Here is a 22,008-nt window from a genome sequence, read left to right on the forward strand (position 1 = left end):
AAAAACAGCTCACCGTTGCAGATTCTTTTCCCATTTCTTTCCTCATAGTTCGTTAATTTCCTGCATGTGTGAGTCGCTGAAGGCTTCTCGCGGATCCCCCTTTTTGAAAACAAAAGAACGGTGGGACTGGGGCAATTTTCCCCCAGGATGGCCAGTCACCGCGTACCTGCGATTCAGCGAAACTCACGTGAGGAATCCTGTTCGTGACGCCAAATTGTTATGTAAATTTTAACAATAACCTGAAACACACACAGTGAGCTTGATTTGAAGTGGGTTTAATAAACACAGTGCAATGTGGAGAGAGCATCCGAGTGAAACACTAGGATCATCTCTAAATTGTGGCCACAGAGGCACAGACAAAGAACATTCCTCAAACTCTTACATGATGGCCCATCTCACGGCCCCTCTGACCTTGTTTTCTACTTGGCCGTCACCTAAGGATATCCCTGATAAGCAGAAGGAGTCTCACTATCTGTTTAACGTCTCCCATTACAATGGCCGCACTGTGTTAACATTCCACATGCATGCAAACTGGTGACAGGAGTGCTCTTACAATAATAAAGTGAGAAAGTGATATTACTATAACTAATGTGATATGATTAAATATGTGATTAATACATGAGAAAAGAAATCTGCCTCCACAGGATGCTGCTAGCACTTTGGCTAATGCGTCACCCACCTTGCGACAAACCACTCACGGAGCATCAGGGACTCAGTAAGTCTACCTCGGACATATTGACTGACACAATTGGCAGACCTATTAATATCGTTGAGAACACGCGCTTTACAAGCTTTGGTTCCTCGTTTCAAGGACTTGAAGCCTCCCCAAGAGTGACAGAGAGAGAGTGGATAAATGTTTAGAGTTTTTTTTTTGTTAACATGAATGTGCAAGATGTTCTATAAACATGTTAAGTGCGTATATTTCCCTTTTTTCTGGAGTCTGTTTGCTCATGCAAAATGAAATGTGATTAATATAGAATAAAAATGAATTATATTTAATCGTGATTAAAATCCAAATTAATCCACAGTAACCCTGTGATGAATCTGATTAAACATTTTAATTGTTTGACAGCACAAATATATATTATATTATTAGTGTATACTTACCTATTAGTAGATTAGGTTTTTTTTTTTTAAGTTGTATTTCACAGGAGAGAACCTGTGTTAAAAGATTATTCAAGCTATTTAAATTCTCTTTGAATTTAAGCATACATTCTTTGTGTTTATTCTGCATTTAGTTCATTATATTGCATAAATGTCTGTTACAAGCTTAAATATAAAGTTGAAAAATGTAATTGCAACCTGGCTATTGATCAAGTAATTGCGATTAATTGCGACTAATTACAGAAAATTGTTAGATTAATTAGTTAATTTTTAAAAATCTATTGACAGCACTAGCACTATATATATATATATATATATATATCTAACATATGAGTTATTCCATGTCAAATCAGCCAATTATTAGAACATTTCCTGCTTAACCATCTGAGGTTTTTTGAAAGAAGCTCTGTTGATCAGTTTTCAGGCCTTCATTTTCACGGCAGTGTTTAAACATCTATTAAATATAAAAGCCTGAATACTCCAAGCATAAAAAATACTTTCCAACATTAAATTCTTAGTCATCACTTGAGAAAATTCTAATTTCATTCCATTTCATGCGAGATTGAGCAAATATAACAAAAATATCAGTAGAAAGTTTAATCAGAATTCTGAAGTTTCTCGATGGTACTTTAATTATAACTTGGAAAATAACTTTGTTAAATATGAGCATATTTTTTATTTGATCTGATTTTTAGAACATTTTCTGTTAAACCAGTAGCTACAAAATCCTTCATTTCTCTTTCTAATGAATCCCACCAAAAGTGAGAACCGAGTAAGGAAATTGTTCTACTCAAGCTGGGATAACATGAGAACTTGGACGTGTGACTCCAATGGAGCACCGTGGTGCAGGCGGAGGCAGGGACGAACTGCCTCCTGGGAGGTCTTGCCCCGTGTCGGATGGTGTCCTCGATTCCCCAGGCCACCAACCTTACAGGAACCAAGCTGGATACTGGCAAGCTCTGGGGAATTGATGCTGGTGGCAAACTGGTGAGAGAGAGAGCATTAGGCTTGATGTTCCTTGGCCCTGGGTGGTAGGAGATGGAGAAGGTAAAGCATGCAAAGAATAAATCTCAGCAGGCCTGCTGGACGTTTAACCTTTTTATCTGTTCTGAGATATCTTAAATTCTTATGATAAGCCCAGTTCATGAATAGTGCTCTGCCCCCTCTAGCAAGTGTTGCTATTCCTCCAAGGCTAACTTAACAGCCAGAGATTCCCGGTCATCAACATCAGTTTCTCTCAGCAGGACAGAGTCGGTGAGAAAAGAATGCACAAGGCTGGAGCTTGCCCTGGGGACCTGAACGCTGCTAAAGCACGACTGTCACACCACTCCCTGATAACGACTGTGTTTAGACTGTTCCTTCCCATTCCATGCAAGGCCACCTGGGTTGGCTGGTAGACTGTTAACTTAGCCTAGCAGGGCGAAGGACACTGTCTCAGCTGAACTATGGACACGCACACACATACACTTACACTGATAAGCACACACTCATCCCCCTCCCTTTCCAAACGCCTTCAATGCTTGTTTCCTGCGGGGGAACACGGCGGGTCTGAGCCCGCGCTGGAATGGTAGCGCTGTGCAGGGCGGCTGCTGTGTTCGCTTCGGATTACTTCTCACCCCCCACCCAATCCTGTGGCTTGTCATGTCTTTCACAATGTTGTGCTGTGGACATTTATGTGCTTTTTGTGCAGAGGAGTTTTTTGTTTCCTGTTCTCATGCTGTCCTACCATGGAAGCACAGCATGAGTAGAGGTCTCTTTTTTTCCTCTTGTACTTTCCCATTGTAGTGTACATTTCAGTGTTTTTCTGTAACGCTACCGATCTCCGACTTGTATCCCCATGTAATGTCTGTGTTGTGTGTGTGTAAGCTCGGGGGGGGGTCCCATTTCACTGCAGGGCAACCTGCATGTGGCGAATAAAGCTTTGATTGATTGATTGGGTGTCTGAAGCATCCACTTCTACAATGACATGTTCGGAGCTATCGGGAGTGATGAGAATCGGAGCGGAGGTAAATAATTGCTTTAATTTAGAAAAGGCAAATTTAGCTTTAATGGACCAGCTGGAAGGGATCTTAATGGAGGTGAGGTGAGTAAGTGGTGCCACTACCTGGCTGTAGTTGCGAATGAAACATTGATAGAAGTGTGTGAAGCCAAGGCATTGTTTCAGCTCTTTGTGAGTTGAAGGTGTGGGCCTTTCGTCGACAGCTCGAATCTTAGCTGGGTGTGTCTTCATCTGCCCCCCTGCCACAACATAGCCCAGAAAAGTGATTGAGGGAGAAAAGAACTCACATTTTTCTGCCTTGACATCAATGTTCCCTCTAAGCTGCGCATGTGCGCAATTGCGCACTGATGGCACGGTGTCTCCGCAGAAAAAAATCTGCGTTGCGCACAAAAAAAAAAAAAATTCTAACCTGAATTGAAATTAAAGTAAATACATTAACAATTCTGTTTTGCAGTGTTAGTCAGTGAGTGACTGGCTGCTCCAGTATGGGATTAGAACGATGCCACCTTATCCCATAGTCCAGCCAATCACGCGATTCATGTATATGCGCAGCTAATCAACGTCGTTGACAGGCTATGACCGCGTCCTTATGTGCCGACACTGGTGTTTTAGCGAGCAAAGCGGCTGATGTGGAGTGAAGCCACGTTAATGACAACGTGTACAACCATTGGAGATGTGAGCAGGACAGAAGGAACAACTGATGGAAAAAGTGTGGACTTTATACCAGTTTTTAAATTGTGTTGATCGGCCACGTAAAACCAGAGTTATGATAAAAATATATATGCAGTGTTTGTTTTTCTTGCTGAATACTATTGTTGTTTATATTTACTGCGGGAAGAAACGGTAAAAACGGCGTTTTATAAGGAAAACGCTCGAAAGCCTGTGAACAAAGATGAAACCAAAACACCCCCCACCCTTTCCCATTGGTCGAAAAATGTACCATGTCGACCAATCAAAACATAGCATTTAGTTGTTAAGAAACGGAAGGAAGTATTAGGAGTGACGGCGGTTTTGAGATGTGAGAGATTTGCGACGTTTAGCGCAAATCTTGTGTAGTTAGTGTGTAGTGTAGTCAATAGTTTTGTGTGTGTCAGAACAATGAGGCGACTGCTGAGTGTTACAGGTGTTACAGCAGTGATACATCTCCTGTTGTCAGGCCTGCAGGTATCAGGCTCTTGTTCTCCTTTATCTCATAGTGGACAGAAATCATTTTTTGGAGTGGCACAAATAATTTGTGTGGCATCAGATTTGATGCAAAACAGCTGATTGTTCTGTAAATATTTTTGAAATGTTTGTTTAAAAAACGCCTTGGCTGCATTTTTAGGTAAACAGCTGCAAAAAACTTTGTTGTTTGCAAACCTCAGTAACTTTTTTGAAGAATTAACTATATAATTTTCGCAACAGAAAAGCCGATCAGCTGATCATTGATCAGTTTCATGATTGAAGTAGCAGCAGGAGAGGGAGGGAGAGAAGAGGCAGTCGCTCCATATATCGGTTGTTAAGCTTAACGTGGGAACGCTTTACAAACATTCAGAGATGAACTTACACACTTGCTTTACTTCTCTGGGATAACTTTCTCGGAGATGAAATGCCGGGTTGGTAGCGAGGCTCCAAATATTCAACCAGACCGCTGACAGGTCTGGCACGCCGCAGCCGCTCTATCATGTGACGCTTACTGCTCCGACGTGATACAGTTATGAGCCGAGTTACGTCTTGTCGCAAGTTTTGTGAGGTGCTTTTTTGATATTTAATGGATCGATTACATTTTTTATTTCTCTTTGATATCCGATCCGGTAATTTAGGTCAGTATCGGCCCGATACGATACGTAATATCGGATCGGTCCATCTCTAATGTAAACAACGACCCCCAAAGCGTCTAAGTCACATCACGTGACAGCACAACATCTAAACACAAGAGGGGGGAGTAAAGTGTGCCTGCTCTGCGCTGACACAGGAGCAGCGAGTCCAGTGACCTGGCTGTTTCGTCTTTGCCGAAAGCACAGCATTGTAAACAAGAATGGAACTTAAAGTAAAGAATTGATCTCACCAGGCTAGTATTGATCCGATACCTTTGCCGACTTGGTATCGATACGATCGATTTTTGGATCGATCTGCCCACTACTTTGGTTGTAGGAGGATGTAGGAGGAGGTTGTGAGTTCAGATGTGGGACGCCGAGATTAAAGCTGGAGAAAAATGTGATGAGCTCTTGTGTCGTTCTTACGTACTTCCACAACGTAACATTATATAATAAAAACTGTTCAACAACACAATACAGCAGAAAGCAAATATATTCAGATTGACCATAGATCACTGAGGGTTTACAAAATGCATGTGAAAAGAAAAATACATTGTATAAGGAATTGATTGATTGATTGATTGGTAATTTATTTCAACATGTGAACAATATACAAGTACATTTAGAAAAGAAAATTCATAAAACAAAGAACAAAAGAAGTAGAAAATAATGACAAAAAACAAAAATAAATTGATCTATATTATACGGGTATGAAGAAAGTACTAGTATAGTATATTATAGTAGTATAGTAAAATAATAAACACTAATATATTAAGGGATGTTATATGGGATACATTTAAGGTTGGTGGTTCAATCCCTTAGGCAAGACACTAACTCAAAGTTGGTCTCCAATCCATAAATTTGGGGATAGGCACCACTTCACATATTACAAGCCTGTTTCTCTACTTCCACAATTCTCCAATTGTTACTGAAGGTTACTCTCCATACCAACACCAACTAGATGTTTAAATCTTAATATAAATGAGTAACAGTAGGTGGACATTAGGTAAGGCTGCACTTTTTGCAGCGATCTCGTATAGAAAACTATTCGCGCGTATATAAAACAGGTCCGCGGCTCCGAACCGTAGTAAAGGGACCTCTGGCTAATACGTCGGGTTCGTGTCGGGCTCGTAGCTGAAAACTAGCTTTACTTTGTTGTCTGGGTCAACTTTGCTAGCGAGAGACAGAGAGAGGCGTTGAAAGGCTGCTCCAACAGAACTTATTGTTTCAGAGGAAAACACGAACACAGCGTACAGTCGAGTCTTAACAGCTTACTTACAAGTGGGCTTGTCAGGCACTCTTTTTGGCTGCAGTGGTTATTATTATCGTCATGGTCCTGGATCGGTGACCCATTGTTTTGAGTTTATTGTTATTATTCTTTAGTTTCTTCTGATTTTGTATTAGTTCTTAGGGTTTGATTCTGGTGTTCAGTGTTTTATCAGTGTCTTCCCCTTGTGCTCTGTTCGTGTCCCCGAGTTTGTGTTGTAAAACAGTCTGTGAGTTTCATGTTTTACTTGTGTCTGGTCATGTCTAATTAGGTTCAGCTGTGTACCCCTCTGGTGTGTCATTCCCTCAGTTCCTTGTGTGTATTTATAGTGTATGTCTGCCTGTGCTCCTTGGATCCTCCTTATCATCACCACACAACTGCTGCCCCAGCCGTGACAATTATATTTACATGGTTCCATCTCCCGTTGCTGCTCGGTGACAGCTCGTAATTTTCCACTCTCCTTTTTCACACATAATGGGTTTGGCAGGTTTGGCAGTCCATTCTCCCTGCAGCACGGACTACACTGCCCATCAAGCTACATTCTTTAGGGCTATGCCTGTAACACCTATTGCCTTCATATTAAATCATTTTTGAATAATAATTTTAAAAAAAAATTTCTTCACGCCATTAAGCGGGCCACAAGTAGAGGTTACCAAAAATGGAGAGGGCATAGCCTAACATATGGAACAGGAAAAGACCGCCGTGTAATCCATTTATTTCAACAAAGTAACTGTATTCTGAATATCACCTTTTTAAACAGTAACTGTAACGGAATACAGTTACTCATATTTTGTATTTTAAATACGTAACGTCGGTACATGTATTCCATTACTCCCCAACACTGGCCAGAGTATTCCTAGGTCTTTGAAAAGCATCTGATACAATCAATGATTTGGGAATTCTCAAATAAACTCACATGTGCAGACAGATGTTGTGGAAATTGAAAGAGTTCATGAACATACGTTTTTTGGTGTTATAACAGATGATAAAATAGGCTGGAAAAAAATATAATAAATAAGCATTTCAGTATTGGGCAAAGAAAATAACATTCTGGACCACGAATCCCTCCATCGGAGAGCAACTCGGATCGAACCACCAACCTTCCAATCAGCAGATGACCTGCTCTACCTCCTGAGCCACACCATATGTGTTTGCGTACACACACATGTATGTGGTGTATCTATGTGTTTATGTATATGTATCTGGAGTAACACAGCCAAACACATGTGACAGATTAAAAGGAAGGATTTATGATAGCATATGGTATAAACATGAAGAAACAGTGATGATTATTAGTACAAATAATAGGAAAGGGTTTGATTAAATAAGCTTATTCTATTACTTTAACATGTTCAAAAAAGCCACACAATAAAATAAAAAACATTTTATGTAGTCTCTAATCACTCTAATAATTTTTTACGCTGCAAATTATTGTGCCTTGAAATAGTATTCATAACGCTTAAAGTTTTCCATACTTCACACTTTGAGAGAATTTCATGGTACATCAACACAAAGTAAAGCATACTTCAGCATGTGAAGTGGAAGGAAAACGATATATGGTTTTCAACATTTTTCACAAATAAAAATTTGAAAAGTGTGGTGTGAGTATTTATTCAGTCCCCTTTACGCTGTTCTGTAAAGGCCTCCGATGTTTGTGAGAGTGACCAAAATCCATCATGATGATCAAGGAACACAACTGAGAGGTAAGGGATAAAATTGTGGAGAGGTTTAAAGCAGGGTTAGGTTATAAAAAGTGTTTTTATATCTGCTATTTCATGCATTGAAATAGCATAAAGGAATTCTTTAAGTGAGGGTCTTTGCTTTTAAGTCAACATGTACACAGTGTAGGTGTGTCCCCGTGAAGTCACATGTACATCCATCAGACGTCTAAGCCGTGGCATTGAATGTCCCGTGGAAGCCATAGGGGATGTTGACAGGTACCACCGCCCTGCCCAGCTCCTCGAATGTCTTGGCATCTAACACCAGAAGGAATGTACTCTTATCCTGGAGAGAACAGAGACATGGGTAAAGAAATACTTGGTGTACAAGACAGTGTAGAAAACACAACGGCACGATCTCCAAGCTCGTGCTCAGCCATGTTTTACATTTGTATGAGGAAACTGTATCTATAAAGAGTACCCTGTCCAAAATGGCTGAGCCTGACTAACCTCGTCTGGAGTGATGACCACAGACATGATGACACCATCATCCTCCTCTGTAGCATTAGGAGAGGGAACAAAGACCGGCTCAGATGGATACTGACCAGGATGTTCCCACACCTGTGAGGGAACATTTACACACCAGGGCTGTCACAATATCACATTTATATCACATTCATGATGATAAAAGAAAAATCACAATAACAATGCTATCTCAATACCTGTGGGACAGTCCTCTCTAACTTTGTTTACTGTTTGTTAACTCCATATTACCCACATTTTTTATGGATTGTCTTCAGTCTTATACTAGTTATATACCAGGCCTCCCCTGAGGCCTCCCCTGAGGCCTGGTATATAACTAAGGCCTGTTGTTTTTCAATACAACATTATATAATTTCACAATGACACAAAAAGTTACTACATATACATACTACAATATACTACAATAATATACTACACTAGATTTCTATATTACCAAGGCTGACATCAGCATAAAACGCTTTAATATAACCCTTTCCCCTTTGGGGTGAGTTGCGCTCTCTGTGAATGAACTAAAATAGAAACATATATAATTGGTTCTATCGGGAAACTGTTGATTTCAGTTGTGGGGGTTAACTTGTTCCACAGATTGGAAATGCGAGCTCTCTTTTCTTTGCTCCAATAAAACAACATGCCTTCATGCGTTTTCCGTGGAGATCCATCTTAATCAGCGTGTCCCCTACAAGGTGTCTAAAGCCACAGCCATAGAAGTAGCGGTAGGGATGGGTGTTGAATTTGTGATAGTTGATCTGAGGAAACTCCAGACCTCCGTATTCATGGAGATCCTCCCCATGGAGGTCCTCATGGGTACAGAACACCTGCACAGGTTTAAAAAAACAAAAAAAGCAACACAGGTAATGGTAAATGGCCTGTATTTATATAGCGCTTTACTAGTCCCTAAGGACCCCAAAGCGCTTTACACATCCAGTCATCCACCCATTCACACACACATTTACACACTGGTGATGGCAGCTACATTGTAGCCACAGCCACCCTGGGGTGCACTGACAGAGGCGAGGCTGCCGGACACTGGCGCCACCGGGCCCTCTGACCACCACCAGTAGGCAACGGGTGAAGTGTCTTGCCCAAGGACACAACGACCGAGACTGTCCAAGCCGGGGCTCGAACAGGCAACCTTCCGATTACAAGGCGAACTCCCAACTCTTGAACCAAGATCGATGTAATCACTGAGATTCAGGTAGTGAAAGTGCTACATGTTAACATTTTAATAGCAAAGTCCAATTAAGCGTTTATATAGAAGTCAGAATGTAAATAAGTTCCAGAGAAAGAAGAAGTAGGTTTGTTAAAGCATGTAAATTTTAACTACCTTAAGACTGATAAAATCTTAATGTTTGTGTGAAAAAGTAAAATGAAACGGAGAAATTAAACACATGCATTCTGTAACGTGCTGATGGCTGTACATTAATACCTTGTTCTTGGCAATTCTTACAGAAGTAGCTATGCTGTTCGGCCGGGTAATCAAGTTCTGGTTGTAGGGTGTGTCGCGGTCAACATTGAGAGGCAGCACAAATCGCCGGGGGAAAGCTCTACTCAAGGTGTTGTACACCTGACGAGAAAGATCTTGTTAACTTCAACAAACCATCTTTTCTTCAGATAAACCAAAAGCAGCCTAAGGATTTTCCATAAACTGCACAGGAAAGTTAGTAATGAGCTTTACTTAACTAACTTACCTCATCAAGAGCTTCTCCAGACTTGCGCATGTTCTGGATGTTGTAGTTTGTGATTGCCTGGCCATCATCTGATGCACACAAATCTATGATCAAGAATCCATCCTCCTCAAATGCATTGATCTGATGGAAGGTTGATAGTGGCTTTGCAAGATACTTGATGGAGCTTACCTGAAACACAAAAACAACAATGGAAATGCACTGTGGCACTAGTTCAGTTCTGCGTTCTAGCTCAAGTCAAATAATTGTACTTAATATTTTATTAATGTGACTTAAATATTATTTCACATTTCTGCAAATGCAAAAAAAAAAAGTTTTATTAACTAAACTGAACATTTATTTGTTTCTTCTGAAATCTTTGTAACATAAATCATCTAGCACTCTACCTATTGATACAGAGCATCAGGTGTCAGACGGAAACTTGCTTTTAGCCCCTTCCTCTTTATTTTTCAGTTATGCTACCATAATCCGTATTCAGATTAGTATTATTTGTCATGATTATTTGCTGATTTGACAAAAATGTTTTTATTGCACTTTTATTGTTGCTTTTATCTTGCATTTGCAACAAAACACTGCTTTCATATCTTCACATTTGTACCCTAACCCTATCTTTGCATTCAAATATTCACCTAAATTCAGTATCTCTCTTAGAAGAAAAATAAAATGCAGTCATTAAAAATAGATGACCAAAACTTAACTCAAAATTCAATCAAGTCACAGGAACAATACTTATGAGACTTGGAAGAATACTTTTTATTGTGAATTAAGTTTACCTTACTTAATCACTTAGTTCATTTTTGCATGTTAGAGTCCTACCTTCCCAGAGTGTTTGTGGATCAGATGGAAGATTGTGTTGAGTTTCGGGTCCCAGAATATGCTATCACTGATACTTTTTCCTCTTAGCTTGCCTGTCACAATCTTCAGCAGGTCCAGCTTGATGGGCTGTTCAATGAACACCACGTAGTTCTCAGACATTGCTATAACGAAATAAGAAGTTTCTATTTATGATTCTTTGCAGCGGGACTCAGCTCCAGTAAGACTATAGGACTATAAGAAAACCAATGATTGAAATCATTTTCATTCCATACATCACCTCAGAGTACCACTCCATTGTGATACCTGTGCTTTTTTATTCCCAAATTCAAGATGTGCATGCTTCACTGCATGAGACTTTTTGCTCACCAAAGCTGTGATAGTATGAAGGTTTGGTCTTGTCCACTGAAGGAATCGAGCACAGCACTGTGGCTCCCTCCAGGGTTTCATCTTCTGTTTTCTTGGTTGGTGGCACTTGGATAATGTTGTAGTATGATCCTGTCATGCCAGATACTGTTAGATCTTTGATCCGTAACCTGTAGTGTGGAAATGGATCTGATGTTTCTTAAATACCTTTCGAGGTGTAGGAATTTCCCATGTTGTATGTCGTACCATCAGGCTCGGTATGAGGGTGTGCTGTGGCTCCATTCACAGCAATGAATTTGCTCCAGTCCACCTAATACAAACAAATGCAATGGCACAAAAGGTTTGCAGTTTTTATTGCTTTTACAGTTTGATACATGTGCCACTAAAACTTCAGCTGCACGTATATCATTACACTTATGGTACCTTTTCAGTCTCCAGTGTGTCAGGGTCCACCTTGTGCATGATGTTGGTTTCTGTACTGACATAATAGTCACCTTTGTAGGTCACAAAACTCACATTGGCATTGTCTGTGGGCTCTAGAGGGAAAGAAAGCTTTGAATTACTTATTCTATAGCAAGTGCATCAACAGGCTGCTTTGTCTTCAAGATACTCACTGTGTGATTCAAATCTTGACAGGAAGCGCTGGAAGACATTTTTACAGGGGTCCGGCATGGTTACAGTCCCAAACTCAGATATCGCAATGCGATTGTGCTCCTTGTTGGTCTGGTAGCTGTCGCTGGACAGGAAGCGGCTTTTGTAAGTCACTTGCCCATTTGATATTTTGAACTGGTGCAGGAGAGCCATGCCATCAAACCAGTGGTTAAATCTGTAGAGAAACAGATGCAATGCAGAGCAGAGTGAGCTTCATGATGTCTGAAGCGAATGGATAAACACACAAAGATGCAGCACTCACTTGTGGTTTCCGATCTCAAACTTTCCGGGCCCATTTCTCAGGAAGTTTCCTTTGATCCATTCTGGGATTGTACCAATGATCTGGGTGCTGATGGGCCTGGGGGTGTCCTCCACTGAGCTCACAATCTTCTCGATAGAAGGCAGACCGCGTACATTTGTGTAATGATTGATGTTCTTCACAGACTTAGATTTTTTGAGTGCTGTTGGAAAAAAACATAATCAGAAAGGACATTGCTATAATTTAAGTAAAATAATGTTAGTGTGTGCAGCTAGTAGCATTTAATGTTTACCTGAAGTATTCTTTTTCTGATGTTTGACAGTATCCATGGCTGTGGTTAAGCCTTCTGTAGCTTAGTCTCTCTTCTGAGATGCTGCTGGTTCGTACGCTGACTCCTGATTTTATACTGTCCTTCTGACACGTACCATAGAAACAGCAAAAAGGATGCAATCAGACATTTCATGCTTGTTTAACTCTGTGCAAAACAGAAGCAAATGGCAATCAAAAATGTAAGCAGTAACAGATGATCACTTTATCTGACTGGAAAAAACAGCAAATAACCGTGTCCAGTCTTTCAAATCATTCCTTTGACTCCTTTAGTTAAGCTTAATATGCATGGTTATATATAGCATGGTGAAACCAGATGAACTTGGATGAGTGGCTTAGAGGGATGATTTTCTTTTGTTTTTGTATTTTTGCAGATGTACAGCAATCTTTTAAAAAAATATTTCAAATGGGAATATTCTATTACTGGAATAATTAAAGCTTTATAAAATGTTTTCTTGCTCTTTTACATTTGAGTTATCTGAATTAAAAAATAAAATGAGTTCCTGTTATGTACTTGTCACATATCATATTTCATCAATATGCTCAAAAGAATGACCCATGAACAGGATGACTCTGCATTTTCTGGTGTCAGTAAGGACACTGTGAGTGCCACTGATGGAAGTTCATTTGGGTCCTCACAAAGCTAGCATCTCAAATTAAATTGAAAAAGAAAATCTCTTGTTTCTCTTTCCTTAAATTTGTTTAAATTAGCTTTAGGTATGAAATTTGAAAGTTATGAATTAAAGATATTGCATGTCATTTTTAATAAGATATATTTCTTGTATCTTTGTGATTTCATGTGACTTTCTCAACATCATTTTCTCTTTATCATATACATTCATTTTCTTTAAGAAGTACAACATTGCACATCCAGGTTTTATCCTTTTTAGGTGGGCCGCAGAAGTAAGCCCGCCGGGGGAGTGTTTTGTGACTTATCTTGGGTGCAGGTGGTACAGGCTTTCACATATTCTCGGGCATTCTGGGCTAAAGACGGCCACCAGAAAGAGCTTTCCAGAAAGGAGACAGTGCGTTGGATTCCAGGGTGACATGAAAATCTTGCTGTGTCTTGTTGGAGCACCTGGGCTCGTACCGACGAATGGACGTAGAGCCGCCCTGGGGGGTCCTGTCCCCGGATCAGGTTCGGTATGCTGGGCCTGCCGCACCATCGACTCAATCTCCCAAGGGAGGCCTCCTATGACACAGCCAGGAGGCAAGATCGACGCCTCCTCCCGATCCCCCTCAGAGGATGGAAACTGACGTGATAAAGCCTCTGCGTTGACATTTTGGGACCCGGGCCTGTAAGTAATGGAGAAATTGAAATGGGTGAAGAAAAGCGCCCACCTGGCCTGACATGCGTTGAGGTGTTTTGCTGCCTGAAGGTAGGCGAGGTTCTTGTGGTTGGTCCACACAATGAAAGGCTGTGCCGTCCCCTCCAGCTAGTGCTGCCACTCCTCCAGTGCCAGTTTGATGTCGCCAACATCGTAGTTTCACTCTGCGGGTGAAAGACAACGAGAGAAGTAAGCACATGGATGGAGTTTACCTTCAGTCTTCTGAGAGAGGACGGCTCCCACGCCTGTATCTGAGGCATCCCCCTCCACGATGAAGGGTTGGTTGAGATCCAGCTGGGAGAGGATGGGGGCGGAGGCAAAACGTTGTTTCAGATGATTGAATGCCTCAGTGGCTGCCTGCCCCCACTGGAACGGAACCTTAGGGGAAGTGAGGTAAGTAAGAGGTGAGACAATTTTGCTGAAGTCACAAATGAAGCGACGGTAGAAATTTGCAAACCCCAAAAAACGTTGAAGCTGCTTGTGGTTTGGGGGTGTGGGCCATTCCAAATCCGCTTTGACCTTTCCAGGATCCGGTCTCAAGTTCCCCTGCTCAGTTATGAAACCAAGGAAGGAAACAGTGTTTACATGAAACTCACACTTCTCTGCTTTGACAAAAAGGCGGTTTTCCAACAATCTTTGTAATACCAGTTTGACATGTCTTTTATGTTCTGCCACTGACCTGGAGAAGATGAGTATATTGTCTAGGTAGACGAAAACAAAGTGGTTGATGAAGTCTCTGAGGATGTCATTCACGAGAGCTTGGAAGACTGCTGGGGCATTTGTTAATCCATAGGCATGACGAGATATTCAAAATGTCCCAGGTGGGTGTTGAATGCCGTCTTCCACTCATCCCCCTCCCTAATGCGAACCAAATGATTAGCACTCCGGTGGTCAAGTTTACTGAATATCTTCATCCCGTGGAGTAGCTCAAACGCTGAGGTCAGCAGGGGCAGCGGGTATTTATTCTTGACAGTGATTGCATTCAAGCCCCGATAGTCAATGCATGGCCAGAGGGACTTATCTTGTCAACAAAGAAAAATCCTACTGCCAAGGGAGTAGATGGCTGAATGATTCCCGCAGCCAGTGAGTCGGTAATGTACTCCTCCATGGCTTCTCTTTCTGGCTGTGATAGGCTATGGAGTCGGCTGGTAGGCAGCGGGGCTCCTGGTAACAAATCAATGGCACAATCATAAGGCCGGTGTGGGGGAAGAGAACGAGTGCGATCCTTACTAAACACCTCCGCTAGTTCATGGTACACTGAAGGAACTGCCGTTAGATCCGGAGGAATCTGTGGGGGTGACGCAGGGGAGCCGACGGATGGAATGGCGGATTTTAAGCACGTCATGTGGCATCCTTCCCCCCATCTAGACACACAGCCAGCCTGCCAATCAATTAGTGGATTATGTTGCAATAGCCAAGGATAGCCAAGAACTACAGACAAGACAAGCGGCGTTAGCGGGGCTTTGAAAACAAACAAACTGATTAATTCAGAGTGATTTCCAGACAAACACAGAGTGACAGGTCCAGTAACGTGGGTGACATCAGGCAAACGCTGTCCATTCAGAGATGAGGCTCGAAGAGCATGAGGCAGAGGTTCAATAGTTAAGCCCAGTTTTTTAGCAAGTGATGCATCAATAAAACTCTGTTCTGCACCTGAGTCTCTCAAAGCCTTGAGTTAGTGAGTGGCGGTGTGAGCAGTGAGCCTAGCTTGCAACAAAAGACGAGGAGGGGAATGTGCAATGTTTATTTCGCCCACCAGTACCCCCCTTTTTACTGGCGAGCATGCCCTTTTGCCTGTGTGGCGCAAACGGCGATGAAATGTCCGTGACGGCCACAGTATAAACACTCACCGGCCATGAAATGGCGCTGCCTCTCCGCTGGCGTAAGCCGGGCGCGTCCGATTTGCATCGGCTCCGCCTCGCTGGGACTCACATCCATCGAGGCCGGCTGTTGTGGTGAAGCAGCACTTCCAGCAACAATCCCAACACTGAGCGGAGCATTCTGGGAAACTGAGTGTCACGTCCCGCGGTGCACTCGCAGACGCTCGTCAACGTGAATGCACAGGGTCATTAAAAAGCTGAGAGATGATGGCAATTCTCTCGTTATGAGCTCATCCTTCAAATCCTCCTAAATATTGTTGAGCAGAACCTTCTTTACTGCCTCTTCACTCCACCCGGTCTCTACAGCGAGAATGCGGAAGTCAATTGAGAAGTCAACTATAGTGCGTTTACCTTGTTTTAGATTTAGTAGACGCTGTGCAGCAGCAGAGGGCCCGCCGTCCTTTTCAAACACGCCTTTGAATTCAGACAGGAACTCGGGATAGGAGATATTCGGCAGAGTTTTCAATAATTCCTGAGCCCACTGGAGCATGCAGTCTCATAGCAGCGGAACAAAGAAAGCAATCCGGGCATCGTCCCTGGCATATGTTTTGTTCTGCTGGCGAAAAAACAAGGAGACTTGGGCAAGAAAACCGGAACATTACTCTAGCTCACTTGTAAACAGCTCAGGGCTTGGCATCGTCCTCCCCGGGGCTTCTAGCCAGGCAGCGGGAGGGTTGGGGGTGTAGCAGCGGCCTGGGGACTCGGAGATGGAGAGGGACTTACACACGGAGATTGATTTATGCTCGGAGAAAGTCGGCTTACCAGGGGTGTGCGCTGGGCGAGACCCTATATGAGGGCGGAGAGCTCTTTATTAATGTGGTGGAGCATCTTCTTCTTGTGCTGCTCCAGCAGGGCTTCCTGAGTGAGGAGAGCCCGTTGAACAGGGTCAGAATCCGCTGAGTCCATAGTGGCTGGATCGTTCTGTCACAGATTATTAGGCAGAGGGCTCACTCGCAGGACTCTGAAGTTTAGAGAGAAGGTGAGGGTTTATTTACAATCTGGCACCAAGTGAGGATTTATACATACAGGGAGTGCAGAATTATTAGGCAAGTTGTATTTTTGAGGAATAATTTTATTATTGAACAACAACCATGTTCTCAATGAACCCAAAAAACTCATTAATATCAAAGCTGAATGTTTTTGGAAGTAGTTTTTAGTTTGTTTTTAGTTTTAGCTATTTTAGGGGGATATCTGTGTGTGTAGGTGACTATTACTGTGCATAATTATTAGGCAACTTAACAAAAAACAAATATATACCCATTTCAATTATTTATTTTTACCAGTGAAACCAATATAACATCTCCACATTCACAAATATACATTTCTGACATTCAAAAACAAAACAAAAACAAATCAGCGACCAATATAGCCACCTTTCTTTGCAAGGACACTCAAAAGCCTGCCATCCATGGATTCTGTCAGTGTTTTGATCTGTTCACCATCAACACTGCGTGCAGCAGCAACCACAGCCTCCCAGACACTGTTCAGAGAGGTGTACTGTTTTCCCTCCTTGTAAATCTCACATTTGATGATGGACCACAGGTTCTCAATGGGGTTCAGATCAGGTGAACAAGGTGGCCTTGTCATTAGCTTTTCTTCTTTTATACCCTTTCTTGCCAGCCACGCTGTGGAGTACTTGGACGCGTGTGATGGAGCATTGTCCTGCATGAAAATCATGTTTTTCTTGAAGGATGCAGACTTCTTCCTGTACCACTGCTTGAAGAAGGTGTCTTCCAGAAACTGGCAGTAGGACTGGGAGTTGAGCTTGACTCCATCCTCAACCCGAAAAGGCCCCACAAGCTCATCTTTGATGATACCAGCCCAAACCAGTACTCCACCTCCACCTTGCTGGCGTCTGAGTCGGACTGGAGCTCTCTGCCCTTTACCAATCCAGCCACGGGCCCATCCATCTGGCCCATCAAGACTCACTCTCATTTCATCAGTCCATAAAACCTTAGAAAAACCAGTCTTGAGATATTTCTTGGCCCAGTCTTGACGTTTCAGCTTGAGTGTCTTGTTCAGTGGTGGTCGTCTTTCAGCCTTTCTTACCTTGGCCATGTCTCTGAGTATTGCACACCTTGTGCTTTTGGGCACTCCAGTGATGTTGCAGCTCTGAAATATGGCCAAACTGGTGGCAAGTGGCATCTTGGCAGCTGCACGCTTGACTTTTCTCAGTTCATGGGCAGTTATTTTGCGCCTTGGTTTTTCCACACGCTTCTTGCGACCCTGTTGACTATTTTGAATGAAACGCTTGATTGTTCGATGATCACGCTTCAGAAGCTTTGCAATTTTGAGACTGCTGCATCCCTCTGCAAGATATCTCACTATTTTTGACTTTTCTGAGCCTGTCAAGTCCTTCTTTTGACCCATTTTGCCAAAGGAAAGGACGTTGCCTAATAATTATGCACACCTGATATAGGGTGTTGATGTCATTAGACCACACCCCTTCTCATTACAGAGATGCACATCACCTAATATGCTTAATTGGTAGTAGGCTTTCGAGCCTATACAGCTTGGAGTAAGACAACATGCATGAAGAGGATGATGTGGACAAAATACTCATTTGCCTAATAATTCTGCACTCCCTGTATATACAGTGAGACAGATAACACGGGGCTCCAGGGAGTGGAGGGGGGTCAAAAGGGGAGGGAAGGTCCAAGGCAGGTGCACACACGCTCCTCTTCAACTCAATCCACACCTCACTCAGATAGTCCACTCCAAAATGCTCATGCTCACTCGCACACAATCACAGGAATCCAGACGGCAGGGAAGACGGGCAGGGAATCTAGAAGGCCTGTACACAGAGGAAAATAACGTTAGGAGGATGCTCTATTTCAAAAGGCTCTAGCCTTTTGAAATACTCAAAAGGCTAGGCTACACTGATGCTAGGTAGTGTGACGAAGCAGCCTCTCTTGCCATCTTAAGTAGTCTGCCATTAGTGTAGCATTAGCATTAGTGTAAATGAGCCACAGGTGTGTGTTCAGGGCGGGTTCATAGGCGGGAAATCAAGGTCCAGTTCTGCCCTGTTGGGAGAGGCGAATCTTGAGAACCATGACATCAGGGGCTTGTTGTTGGGGGACATTTGCCCCCCTGGTAGGGTCTCCAATGGGAACTTGGTCCTAGGTGAGGGACCAGACAAATAGTGATTCAAAAGACCCCTATATGAGTATACAATCAAGGGAACAGTTCACTCTGTCACCTAGGATAGGGTTACTGAGGCCCCGTTCTGGACCCAGGCATGGGAAGGGTGTCTGAGGGCGAGCGTCTGGGAGGAAGAAGTTTATCTTCATATACTGAATATAAACTTCAGTATATGAATATAAACTCATATACTGAATATAAACTTCTTCCTGGGGCCAGGCCCCATGGATTATATTTAGTCCATGAGGCCTGGCTGGGCCCACCCTAGATTGCAGGTTGATGATCGATTTTGTAATCGTATCACCAGACCTGCGGCCATATGTTCTGGACACTAGCGTAAAGAGAGGGGCCGAGCTGTCAACTGATCACCACTTGGCGGTGAGTTGGATCAGGTGGCGGGGGGAGGATTCAGGACAGACCTGGCGCACCTAAATGTATAGTGTGGGTGCGCTGGGAATGCCTGGCAGAGGCCCCGGTCTCTGAGATCTTGAATGCACACCACCGGCAAAGCTTCGATAGCATTCCAAGGGAGACTGGGGACATTGAGTCTGAATGGACCATGTTCGGCACCTCCATTGCCGAAGCTGCAGCATTGAGCTGCAGCCGCAAGGTGGTTTGTGCGTGTCATGGTGACTTCTGAACTAAATAGTGGACACCAGAAGTAAAGGGAGCCACCAGGCTGAAGAAGGAGTCCTATCAAGCTTGGTTAGTCTGTGGGACTTCGGAGGCAGCTGATAGCTACCGACAGCCCAAGCGGAATGGGGGTTGGGGAGTGGCTGAAGCAAAAACATGAAAAAAGACTATCGGACTGCCTCAAAGAAATTCATGCAAACCATCAGGCGATTTGAAGACTGGTTTCTCCGGAGGGTGTCTTCCAACTACAGGAGGATCACACTCCTCAGCCCTCCTGGGAAAGTTTATACCAGGGTGCTGGAAAGGACAGCCCATCCATTAGTCGAACCTCGGATACAGGAGGAACAATGCAGTTTTTGATCTGGTCATTGAACACTGGACAAGCTCTTTACCCTCTCGAAGATACTTGAGGGTGCATGGGAGTTTGCCTAACCAGTCTACACATGTTTTGTGGACCTGGAGAAGCCATTCAACCGTGTCCCTCGGAGTGTCCTGTCGGAGGTACTTCGGCAGCGAAGCTCTCAATTGACCGATCGATGTATGTCTCTACCCTCACCTATGGTCACAAGCTGTGGGTAGTGACAGAAGGAACAAGATATCGGATACAAGCGGCAGAAATGAGCTTCCTCCAAATGGTGGCTGGTCTCTCCCTTAGAGATAGGGTGAGAGATACGGCCATCCGGGAGATGCCTCAGCTGGCCTAGGAACCCCTTGTTGTTTCCTGGAGGGGAGCTGGAGGAGGTGCCCGGGAGAGGGAGGTCTGGGCTTCTCTGTTTAGGCTGCTGCCCCCATGAACTGGCCCTAGATAAGCAGAAGAAGATGGATGGAGGATCTTAAATTGTATCTTGTAACTGTACCTAGCCTGTTGCAAAAAATAATTTCAAGAGGAAAGTACAACAGCAGGTTTCTACAACGATCTGCAAAATTTCCTGTAGGCTTTTTCATGTTTTGGGGCTGCATTTAAGCCAGTGATATTGCCAAGAGTCCCACCTCAACATTTCCTTTAAAAAAAATAAAATAAAAAATTGTCTGCTGCCGCTCACGCAAAACTGAGTCTGCTGGGTCCATGTTGTTGGGACGATTAAGAATTCAGGGCTGTGCAGGTTCCACTGGATTCTCATACTGAACATTGCTCACAACCCGCTCAAGTTGCTCCGGCTGTGGTTGTGTAGGGCTTGCTGACTGCTCTGGTGACTGGGGCTGAGGACTTTCTCTCATTCTGGGGACAGGAACGGGAGCAGAAATTGCCTAGACCTCAGCCACCTTCACCCTGGGAAGTTGAATAAGTGCAGGAACTGGTTGGGTCCTGGTGACACTGCACTCTTAGAACTAGGTTGGATGCAAAAATAGGCTGGACCTCAGCCACACTCACTCTGCGGATTGGCACAGGTGAAGAACCAGCCTCAGACTCTTTGGGGGAACACCAATCTCTAGGGGAGCAGCCTGTGGAACATTACCAACAGTCTTATTTCTCTTATATATTTCTCAATTTACAGGCTGAGAAAAAAAGACTGTAAGTTAGCTAGCTGAGAAATATAAATAGTCACCTAGTTCAGTTCTTCAGTTTAGTGGCTCAAAACCTCAACAAGAAACTTTATTATTCTCTGTCCCAGAAACAAAACAAAAGAAAATAATAATGCCTCTAACAGGCCCAGACACAGAACCTCAGATGAGCTGGACAGTAAGCCCTCCAGTGAGCAGCAGGGAAGTGCTGGGCACCATCGAGGTGGAAGTGCTGGACACTGCAGCGTTGGAAAGTCACAAAACTGGAAAAAAGATTGTTTGAGGCTGCAGCACACGGCTTCGTAATTATTCCTCTGCTTCTGAGAATCCTTTTTCCTCAAGCAGGATGTGAGGGATGGAGGTGAGCTGGAAATTTTTTGTGGAATCGCCCCTCAACTCGGATACTGCCATTGTTGTTTTTGACTCACTAAATTAGCCACATACAGAGCACTGATCAGGCTCTGTCCATCAATGTGTTTGTTAAGCACATAAAAATAATTATTATGCTGCATTGCTTGAAATCAAAATAAAACGATCTCTCACTTGTCATCTCAGTCAACAATGTCATAAAGTTTCTCACCAGGTGGATTACTCTCCTCGCTCCACACACACACACACACACACACACATATATATATATATATATATATATATATATATATATATATATATATATATATATATATATATACTAGGGGTGCAACAATGTTCGTAAAGATATTGAACCGTTCGATACAGTGCTTTCGGTTCGGTACGCATATGTATCGAACAATACAAAATGTTTTATTTATTTTATCAACTTTTCTTCTGACGATGCTGTCTGTGTTGAGCGCTCAGTGGATCTGCGTTCGACTACTCCGCCTAGGCGGCACTGTCGAGTGCAGATCCACTGAGCGCAGTGCAAGCTAGCAAGACAGAAGCTAAGCTCGTTGCAACATGGCAACACTACATATGAGCGGGCGGATGGAGGTTTGGAGTCTTCTCACACCCCCGTTCTCTGCGGCCTGCTGGAGCGGGGGGGGTGGCTAGCAGGAGAAGTTGGCCGTCCGACTGGG

At 43.2% G+C, this 22,008-nt stretch overlaps 1 protein-coding gene across 1 annotated transcript; it reads right to left on the reverse strand.

Moving 5' to 3' along the window:
- Positions 1-7,639: 7,639 nt before the first annotated feature.
- LOC146374388 (carotenoid-cleaving dioxygenase, mitochondrial-like) lies at positions 7,640-12,602 on the reverse strand. Its single transcript, XM_084950713.1, has 12 exons — positions 12,434-12,602; positions 12,145-12,343; positions 11,846-12,057; positions 11,655-11,767; positions 11,439-11,541; positions 11,235-11,363; positions 10,869-11,029; positions 10,056-10,223; positions 9,794-9,931; positions 9,000-9,182; positions 8,335-8,445; positions 7,640-8,170 (listed from the first exon to the last, which is right to left on the reverse strand). The coding sequence occupies exons 1-12, from the start codon at positions 12,468-12,470 to the stop codon at positions 8,054-8,056; spliced, it is 1,671 nt and encodes a 556-aa protein (XP_084806839.1). The 5' UTR covers positions 12,471-12,602; the 3' UTR covers positions 7,640-8,053.
- Positions 12,603-22,008: the final 9,406 nt, after the last annotated feature.

Source organism: Perissodus microlepis, chromosome 14, assembly GCF_051167445.1.
Source record: "Perissodus microlepis isolate ML-2025 ecotype Zambia chromosome 14, ASM5116744v1, whole genome shotgun sequence".
NCBI classification, from domain to species: Eukaryota; Metazoa; Chordata; class Actinopteri; order Cichliformes; family Cichlidae; genus Perissodus; species Perissodus microlepis.